The following is a 10,913-nucleotide window of genomic DNA, read 5'->3' on the forward strand; positions in this document are numbered from 1 at the left end:
AATGTCTTGTCTTAGTTGGGATATATCTGGGCATGTGATCTATTTCCAGTTTATAAATTTTTGTTTTTCTCAGATTAGCAGTTAGCATGACAGATGTGACCATGCTTTTTCTTCTCTGGAATTCATTTTAACACAACAACATCGGCCACCATTTTCTTCTGACCATGTATACAAAACTCTATTTGTCTGAAAATGCTGTTGTCTCCCAGATCGTCTCTTTGCAGTACTGCAATGCAATATTAAGCTATTGGTTGTGCCAGCATTTCTTCCTTCTCTACCTTAAAACGCAAAGAGCACTAAGTACCTGGGTATTTCTTTCCTACTGTGTTAGCTAGTGTTTTTGTGCAGCCTTAGTTATATTTTTTTCCACTGGAGAGTGTGGTGGATTGACTTTGGCTGAAAGCCCAGTGCCCACCAAGCTGCTCTATCACTCCCCTTCTTCAAGTTGACAGGGGAAAAAAAATATGATGGTCTTCACCATGGGCTGCAGGGGAATCTCTGCTCCAGTGCCTGGGGCACCTTCTCCCCCTCCTTCACTGTCCTTGGTGTCTGCAGAGTTGTTCCTCTCATATTCTCACTCCTCTCTTCTGGTTACTGTTGCATAGCAGTTTTTTTCCCCTTCTTAGATATGTTATCACAGAGGTGCTACCACCATCACTGATTGGCTCAGCCTTGGCCAGTGGTGGGTACATCTTCGAGTTAGCTGGCATTGACTCTGTGGGACGTGGGGGAAGCTTCTAGCAGCTTCTCAGAGAAGCCACCCCTGCAGCCACCTGGCTCCCAAAACCTTGTCATGAAAACCCACTACAGAGCCATTACCTTCTCCTATGTCTCAGTGCTGTCTTCAGTTCTTGTTCACATCACAGAATTTGGATGAACACAAAAATGGGAAATGACCAAAATTAAGGGTACTGCTATGTTACTGGAGTTTTCAGTTAATAAAAAGATATTCAGTTTAGTTCATGTGTAGTTAACACATACTAACGAAATCTAGTCTGAAGTTAGCCACATTTGTCAGTATAAATTAAAAAAAAAAAAAAAAGGAGGGATGAAAGCCAGTGTTTAAGTCTAACTCATTTACAGTATGAAGCCTGTTCTGTGATGTATTGAGTCAATAAATCAGTGAATTTTTATTTCAGTTTGGTGGAGTTTTCTAGAGGTGGAAGTATAATTGTTTGGGTTTTTTTTTAATTTTCTTGGTTTTGGTTTTAGTTTTGTTTCTGTTAAAGTTTTAGCCATCATTAGCTTTTGTTCATGTAAAGTGCAATATAACCTTGCATGATTCTATAAATAGAAGATTTCATATGAAATGAACAGTAATTTCAGTGCTCTGTCAGAAAGGAAATGATCATACTAGAGAGGTCTTCTACTTAAAATCTGAAGTTTTAAACCATTAATTGATAACAACGGTTAAAAATGTGGGGGAAAAAATCTTGACTGTATTTTCAGTATTCACCATTGTCTTTGTAATAGAAGATTAAATCACTAAGCATATCATATTATTTTATTTTCATTCTACAAATTAACAGATAAAGTTATTTGGGTTCTAAATATTTCTTCTGCAGGAATGAAAATGAATCAATTAATTATGCCTACAAAGTAAATAAGGTTATATATGTCTTGTCATTGTCTGGAAGAAACTGTGTCATAATATTGACTGATGCACAATTTCATTTTTTGAGATATTTTCAAATTTAGAAATTTTTAATTTAGCACCAGCTTTTGAAAAACCATTTAGATGTGGATGTTCCTATTATCATCTTCTTTACCTGATGACTAAACTACAAATCTTGAAAGTGGGGATGCGAGGTTCAAATATACTCTGCCTGATTCAGAACAGTATTTTCCATCTCAAATCGGATTACTGTCACTGTTTGTTCTGTCTAAGGCTTGTTACCATAACTGTTAATTAACAGCTGTGTGTATAGGGTTTCCCTTCTGTCCTCTCTGCAGGCTAAGCTAAATCCAGCTTCTATTGAACTCCTACGATAATTGAAATAATTTCACAAAAGAATGCATCTTGCTGAAATAAAATGTTGGTAACAATGCTATCCTTTCTTCCTGCTTTCCCTTTTTAAGGCAAGAGATTAAATGCTTATTCTTAAAGATGAAATTATTTCTCTCCTCAACACAAATATAAATTTTTAAAACTATATTCTACAGGAGTGTATAAAAGCCAGGAAGCTCGGCTAATGCTCCACATATATCTCATTAAAGCACCCTCTCATACATCTGCGAGCAAGTTGAAAGAGGAAAAATGGGCTATGGATGGTTTTGTGAGTATATTTCTGCTACAAAAGAGAGAGAAAGATTTATTTTTTTTTAAATCATGCTGGTGTTCTACACCCAAAAAACCCTGAGACATATCAAATGGAATCTTGTTAGCAATGCTGATTCATTAAATGAAATGAAAATTTTATAGTAAGATATAGACCATTCTGAGGGAAAATATGGGAATAGTGATACAGTGTAGGCACAATTATAATGCATGTTAACACAGAAGCCTTTCCCTTACTTCTCTTTGAATTTTATTGTGATATATTGAGACATTTTATCATCATGATAATATAATATCAATTTATAATAATATTATAATATATAATATTAATATAATAGCAATTTTTATCATTAGGCTAGCAGTCAAGTTTTACTTTTTGGTGATATTTTTAGAAATACCATGAAAAAGCTGAACTGTTACGTGTATGGGGAAACCAAATAGATTGCTGCAATTAAGCATTAAGCCCCTTGGAGGTTCAGGGGCTGAGCTTATTCTTTAAAAGGGACAAGAAGAGAGCACATAACTGAGAGGAAGAGAGGTGAAGGACAGAATTAAGAAGAAGAAGCAACAGCCCAGGGGGCCGGGATGTGTTTAAACCATGAAAAGGAAATCCCTTCAGAGAACAGACAGGAAAAACAAACATTGCCCAAAACAATTCTAAGGCTGTAAAAAGCTGAGTGTGCTGGGGGCCTCAGACACTTTATTTGCCAGAGAAGTAAGCAGATTTTTCAGACTAAAAGGGACTAAAATAATTTTTCAGACTAAAGGGACTAAAATAATTTGGATGTTGATGAACATTCATACATCCCTATTATACTATCTCATTTTTCAAGGAATCTGCTTGTTTTCTTATGCTTCACCTGCTGGTAAAGCACTACAGAGACATGGGTGCACATGCCAAAAGAAGAGGTGTACGTTGAAGTGTACGCATAAATTTATATTTGTATAAATTGTGGCACTGCTTCAATAATAATTTTAAAAAAGGTGCAAAACCAAAACCAAAGCAAAAAACCCTAAGCTGCTTAAACAATAAACGTACTGGCAGAAGGGCTTAGCTCCCTTGGTTTGTACAAACTTTAGGCTTCATGAGCATGCTCCTGAGGTGAAAAAAATATGGTAAAAGCAAGAATTTTTTTTTTTCAGACTACTAAATGTACAAAAGTACTCAGTACAGTCCCTACATTCCATATGCTATTTACATACTGTTCTTATTTGATATTTTTTTTTTTTTAATCTTGGAATAGCTCAGACAAGCTGCTTTACCCCAAAGTAAGAAATTCACCTGAGAAATGCACCCTTTCTTCAGTGAAAACATAGCTTCAGGTCATTGCTGAAGACATACTGTTGCCTTGAGAAAGGGAAGCTTAAGGGAAAATCTTGAAGGAACCTGCCTCGAGACCACTGAATTTAAACCTAATAACTATCCTGGGAAGCAAGTACCTGTAAATTTGAATACAATATGTTAGTTTAGAATGTACTTACCCCAATAAGGGAGATATTCATAGGATCACAACCCTTTCCTCCCTCCCACAAGTCTTTTAGTTTATACTGGCATATTTTGCTCTTGTACCAAAGCCTTGTTCAATATTCTTCCAGTCTACAGATGTAGAATTAAGTAATTATTGGGATAAATACCGAGCAAGAACAAAGGAATTAACTGTCAGTTGAATGTGAGGTCTTTTTTATTTAAAGTAATTATTGAAACCTCAATACTTGCCTCCTTAGGATCATCTACAATATAACGTTTGCCATCTACTTCCTAAACAAATCAGATAATTAAGAACTATGTAAGATAGAAATACTGACATCTTGAATTGCCAGAAACATTAAGTTTTGTTGGTTTTAAAAAGTAATACAGTTAAAGGTATTATAAGGTAGTACATGTGGCCACAAGCCACCATGTCTAAGTTCTGCCTTTAACAGTTCCATCTTTTCTTTTGAACTTTATGGATTTCCTAGAGAAAAGAGGGTGTTTTCAATGGGAAATAACACTATCAGTCAAGCATATTAGGTTTTCTCTCTTCCAAATAGATATTTGTAACTTGTAACAATCTTTTCCCCATTTAATTCAGAGCACTTTTTGTTTACAGGTTTCTGCTGAACCTGATGGAGCAACATATGTTTTTCAAGGATTCATCCAGGGTAAAGATTATGGACAATTTGGACTTCAAAGATTAGGTATTCAGCAAATTCTAAGTTTTTGCCAGTTCACTGTTCTATATTCTGTCTTATTATGTCCAGTAGTTTAAGGGCATCTGCAGGATGTTGTCAGTATTAACATTTTATAGAATATTGAGATATTCATATCTTTAAAATCTCATTTAAGTAGTACTTACAAAGAGTGTTTTGTCAGAAGTTATAGGGAGTTAAGATGCCTTGCAATGTGCTGTTTATTATAGCTACATATTTGCTATGTTTTAGGCAATGTTCTTCTATGAATATGCGTAAAATGCATTTAGTTTCATATCTTAATAACTATTTAGAAGCCCATGTTACAGAATGTTCTCCTAAACTGAACTCTTGCTCATGGTGCTGAAAAAATATTTCACTTAAGCATTTGACAGAAGAGTGAAACTGCTAAATATTTTAAAGTAAATCTTCATGTCACTCAAGAAGAACAAAATCTTACTTACTCGATAACCATTTATTTCCTACAAATTGACTTCTTGGTTCTATACATTCAGTTCTACACCAAACTAATAGTCTTTATTTATCCTTTCTTGGATAAGACAGCTCTGGTGACAGAGCTCTAGTAACAACATTCTGTTGTGTTTTTTAAGAAAAAAAATTTCATTTACTTTTCTGATACTGTCTTAAGAACTGTGATATTTCTTCTTCAACAAGAATTTGAATTTAGTTAATACTGAATTCTTGAATGATAAAATACTACAGAGAATGTCTTAGAAAAGGAATTATTTTTCACTAATGTAATGGCTCCTTACATAGAGTGCTTATCTTCAGGTAAAATTCCTGTGTGTGGAGGTAAAAGTAGGCTCTTTCAGCCACAAAGTATTGTGCATCCTTATTTTTTCAGTAAAACCAGGAAATTTGTTAATTCTTAAATGTGCTGGAAAGTTTTATTAATGAATGTATGAGGCAAAGGCAAATTTTTCTTTTTTTACAATTCTAAGTCACAGTAAAATGCAGTGCTTCAGATCTTGATTTTCACTGTATTTGCATATGCAAATTCTTTAAAAAAATTTTTAGAAATATCTTTGTCAAGAAATATTTCCTTTAAATTAATATAAAAAGAGTTATTTCCCTTTATTATTTTCTTCAAAATACTTGAAAGTCATCTAACAAAAATTAAAATGCAAGACTTCCTTGGCAAATTTTTTTGATAGATTCTTATGAAAATTGTGTTTCTTCATTTGATTTTCAGAGAGATTTTTCTTTTTTTCTTTTTTTTTATTTGTAATTGTGAGATTCTTTTCTTTACTATATTGAAGGTACATTTTATTGGTTTATATCTTTTAGGAACAGAATGGTTCACTCCAGTATAAATTCTAGACAAGAATTAATTGTAGTTAATATAGTCAATAATACAATTATGGAGAGATTTACAATCCCTGAACAAATTTTGTTTAGCATGTTTACCACTTCATTATTTCATGCACACAAACACAAAAATGGTTTCTCTCAAACAAAATATTTTGATTGCTGTTCCCATACAATTTTCCTCACAATATTTAATTATTTTTTTGTATTTTTGTATATTGATTATCTGTTTGTTTCTTTTTGTTTGTTTGTTTGGGTGTGTTTTTTTTAATTTCTATATATTGCCTTGTAAGATCAAGAAAGTCAGGAAATATTATGCCCTATGCAATTTTTAAAAGGTCCGGTTCAAAGCTTAAAAATTAACCTTGAAGCTGCATTGGTATTCCTTTCCTCATATTAAAAAGGTGTATATCTTGTCTCTGTATATAATCTAGATAATGTGTTCCCCAACCATGCAACAGATCATACTCTTATTTTTTTCATCAATATCTGGCTCTAGCTCTTAACAATTGTTCCTACCTCCTTCAACTCTATATGTCAATAGAGAGTCTAATGAAATCAACATGATGAATTTTCAGTTTGCTTCTTCAGGTGATTTACCCTTTCTTTGAAATCATGTTTGCTTTTTACACATGCAGTATTTATTCTTTCTGAAATATATAAATATAATCAGTAATATAATCAATCTAACATATTGGTTATTGTAAATTTGACTTTTTGTAACACAGTACATTAATGTGTATTAATAACGTCCAAAACTTGAATCCCATACAGGATTATTCAGTAATATATTTACTGTACCACAGTATATGTATTGTTCTTCTGACATTTTGCATCCACTTGTTAATCAGAATATGGTATAACACACTACAGTTACTTTCCAGGTGATCTCGGCACATAAGTGTATTTATATAGCTGAACATATTATGATGACCCAATCACAAGGTGTTATTGAATTCTGAAGTTTATGAAGTAGTATGTGCTGGGGGTAACAAGGCATATACTATATTATCTGCTTTTTCTTATTATTCTTTTTAGGTCTTAACATGTCTGAGGGTTCAAATTCTTCTAATCAACCACATGGTACAAATAGTAGTTCAGTGGCCATTGCTATCCTTGTGCCTTTCTTTGCTCTTATATTTGCTGGTTTTGGCTTTTATCTTTATAAACAAAGGTAAGTACAAATTACATATATAGAATTCCTGTATGACCTGGTGTTTTTATTCCCTTCAGTCTTTATTAGTGTAAATAAAGTTTTCTGTAAAACCACAAAATGTTTGCAAAATATGCACGTAGACAGTTCTTCCTACCTTCATTAAGGTCTGGCATAATGGCTGAGAGATCAGTTTATTGTACCGTGCTATAATTTCATTCCTACCTATTTAAAATGTTATAAATTTCTCTCTTTATGATAACTGGATGCTATAAATTATTGGCATATGGGGAATAATATAATTAATAGACTTTGTGTGTACTTACAGTAGATTGCCTGTATTATTTTTTTTACAGGTGACAGAATGATGAGTTGTATCTTGAGTAATTTATTTTAATGCCTGCTCTGTTTATTGGCTTCAAAGTATTATGTCATTGAGAGGCTTCATTATGGAACTGTTTCTGCATCTGAAATTATTAGTTCATATGCAATTATGTTACAGTACCCAGTTTTCTCAATTTCATTAGTCTAAGTTCAACAGTTTTGCTCATGTTATTGAGACCAGTATTAATTCTTTGGATTTAGTGTCATGTAATCTTTTCCTATACCTTTAAAGCTTTAGATGACTAAAGAAAATTTAATCACTTTAATGACAAGACAATTCATTGCCTGATAGCTGTTAAAATGGTGATTTACATCTGGTAATAATTGTAATATACTCTGAAGGATAACATCAGTTTAAAACACGTACCATCATTTTTAAATGGTACCACTTGGTTTTGAACAGCTTCAGAGCATAAAAAATTTTCATGTAATTTTTTTATACATTTGCTATTAACTATATGCTATAAGCACTTGTCTTTACTTTTTCTGTTGATGATTTACAATACAGTATACATTTTCCGTAACAATATAGATGAAACATTTTCAAGTGATCGAACTTTGGTATTTTGAGTTGTTCAGTGAAAAAGAAAGTATTTCAGCCATGAATTCATTCCTGATAAACTTGTTGAGTCTCCAAAGAGCGAAAGAAAATCTCAGTCATATGGCTGAGGAATTATTGTATCTTTACAAGATTTTGTTGTACTCTTAACTATTTATCATCTGACCATCCAAGTGGAAATGCGTACCTCTTCTCAGGTTGCTAACTAAGTTTTTAAGTGAATATCATTTTAAAGGAATCATAAACCCCTTAAACTTTGATAAAGAGAGTACTAATTCTTAGCACAGATACTGTAAAAAAAATGAAATGTTATATTTAGTTCCAATATTTGGAACAGGGACCTAAATTCTGTTCAGATTCTTAAACCACATCAAGTCAGTGAGGAAAACTGCAGTTACAAATACTGTCTTTCTTCTACAGGACTGCACCTAAAACACAGTATACAGGATGCTCTGTACATGAAAATAATAATGGACAAGCTGCTTTTGAAAACCCCATGTATGACACAAACGCAAAATCTGTGGAAGGGAAAGCAGTACGATTTGATCCCAACTTGAACACCGTTTGCACAATGGTATAATGTGGTAATGATATGTCTTCAAAGTCTGGAAACTGACACAACAAAGTGCACACAGAGTTCACTGATTAAAAAAAAAATTAAAGCACACTTTTCAGGATATACTGGGTCACCTTTTCCTGAGGATGATAGACAAGAATGGGATGTGGTTATTTTGTTTTGATTTTGTTTTTCGTAAACTGGATCAGAATTCTTCTTTGTGTATACCACGGAGAGTTTTAAAAAAAATTGCTGCACTCTATGAGTGCTACTCACAGTTTATTTGCTTTTTTAAAAAAGGAGGTTATTCTAAAACATAAAACATATTTGCATATATCGGAGGAGCATCCACTATCAGTATTTCTGTGCTTTATAAAAACTATAATAGAGGGACTGGGTTAAAAAAAGATATAGGTAGAAAAATAAGAGCTATACTTACAGAAGACAATAGATCACTGACTTCTCTTTAACAGTCATATGCTACATCTTTCTCATGAGTTTGTATGTTTTTTTCGTTTATTCAGCCGGTTTAGTATTTTATTTTTCTCAGAACAGTTAATCTTTTAAGTCCAGGGTGTAGTATTTAGAAATCAGCAAGTACAACTTACTTTTTTCACGTCACAGAAGAAAAATTAAAATGTCAGGTTCTTATTTAATGAATTTCCTTCCCTGCTTCACATCTTGCTTCCTTTTCATGTTCCAAGTCAAGCTGCTTTTGTCTGTTTCCATTAACAATACCCACAAATGGTAAGGTTTCTACATTTCTTTTGTCAGTCACACAACTGGACAAATTTTGTAATCAAGAAGCTAGTATGAATTGAGCTTTGTCATGTGGTTATGCTCCTTACTGTTGAAGATCATTCATAAGAGTGACCATCTTACATTTTTTTCAAATATGAAAACATAATTTAAAGATATTTCCAACTAAAAAGTGCAGTTTACAGTAACATTAGCAATCAAATCCATATATGAAAAATTTAAGAGTCCATGTTTCAATCCATGCTAGTTAAATCTAGATTGTATCACATCAGCTTATTCCTTTAGCATTTTGCCAAAATGCATGCAAACAGCATGGCAAAATCCCATTGAAGTTGATGGATTCTAACAGACTTCAATGAACAATGATCAGACCTACAAGGCAAGAGGAAGTTATAATTTGGAAATACTGTCTTTTCACATCTATATTATCTATATATTCCATACTTTATGGAAACAAATCCTTACAGCTAATGATTTAAAATTGAATATATTACCATAGTGCAATGAAAACAAAATATTAAATATATATATATAAAGCCATGATTTTATTAGGGACTATCCGTTCATTTCAGGGACAATTCAGATTCCACAGCCCTCAGATGATACAAGTTTTAGACATTCCAGAATCACTTCTAAGGAAATCTAATTTTTAGTTTTACAGTTATTTCATATCAGAATTATTCAGTGGCAACTCAGTAATTTATTTGATATAGGTCATCGTCTTCCATTCATAGCATGACTCACAAATGCTGTGTGTTAGCCAGTGTGAATTATCTGTTATTGTCCCTTTCAGACATTAATAATTCTGTGAAAATCTAAACTTTTTATTACCGTAATAGAGAGTGCCTACCAAAAATCATTGTACCCAGGATTGCTGCTTGGATTTCTATAACGTTTGATGAATTTCTTATAAACCATTTTACAACATATTGTTTTGAATATTCATACAACCCGTCAACCTGTATTCTACTAAAAGGATGCTGTTTTATATTTTATATCATTGATTGTTATTTATTCTTGTTTATTCCAATGACTGCAATAACTATGATTCATTCATTAATGTTAAGGTTAATACATTTGAGATCATTTAAAATGTTTCTTCTGCAACTGGCTACTCCTCTTATATTAATGCATACACTTTTGTAAAGAAGTATATTTTTATGAAAAAGGATTTGTAAAAGTATGATGTAAATTTTCAGTGCAATGTAAACAAAATAAAAATGGACAATTGCTTTTTTTAACCATGTTTCTTCTTTGGAAGATGAGCTTTAAACTCATTTCAGTTGTGAAGATGAGAAAATAACCACATTCATTATTCAAATTTGGTATTTTTGTGGGTCGTAAAGTCATGTTATTTTTTCTGAATCTTCCTGTGAATTTTAGGTGAAGTAGCAAGACTTAGATTACTTTCACAAATAACCAATGAGCACAATGTGTAAAATTATCTATTTACTAAAATAAATTTTCTGTTTTACTTGAAAATGCAGATTTAAAAAAAAAAGGTCTATACTTGTCAACCCAGTGAAAAGCACAGAAAAACCTCTTTTTTTTTTAACTTTAAAGGAAAAAAAAAAATCTTAGTGTTCCTCAAGGTTGTAGACAGCTTACTTTGCACATTAATTCTGCTACCTTTGTGCAGAAATGTACAGGATGTACATATTAACAGGTAGTACCAGTGCATACAGTATTTTCTGGCATTAAAAAAAACCAGTGTTGTCTTTTCATG

At 32.5% G+C, this 10,913-nt stretch overlaps 1 protein-coding gene across 1 annotated transcript in view; it reads left to right on the plus strand.

Moving 5' to 3' along the window:
- CSMD3 (CUB and Sushi multiple domains 3) overlaps nucleotides 1-10,293 on the plus strand; it is a 746,059-nt gene extending 735,766 nt beyond the window's left edge. The window contains exons 68-71 of the mRNA XM_087747332.1: nucleotides 2,164-2,276; nucleotides 4,369-4,456; nucleotides 6,815-6,950; nucleotides 8,293-10,293. Coding sequence (XP_087603458.1) covers nucleotides 2,164-2,276; nucleotides 4,369-4,456; nucleotides 6,815-6,950; nucleotides 8,293-8,452 — 497 coding nt within the window. The 3' untranslated portion in view covers nucleotides 8,453-10,293. The remainder of the gene's footprint in view (nucleotides 1-2,163; nucleotides 2,277-4,368; nucleotides 4,457-6,814; nucleotides 6,951-8,292) is intronic.
- The last annotated feature ends 620 nt before the right edge of the window (nucleotides 10,294-10,913 follow it).

This window comes from Nipponia nippon, unplaced genomic scaffold (assembly GCF_047370975.1).
Source record: "Nipponia nippon isolate SJK-2023a ecotype South Korea unplaced genomic scaffold, ASM4737097v1 scaffold_1, whole genome shotgun sequence".
Taxonomy (NCBI): Eukaryota; Metazoa; Chordata; class Aves; order Pelecaniformes; family Threskiornithidae; genus Nipponia; species Nipponia nippon.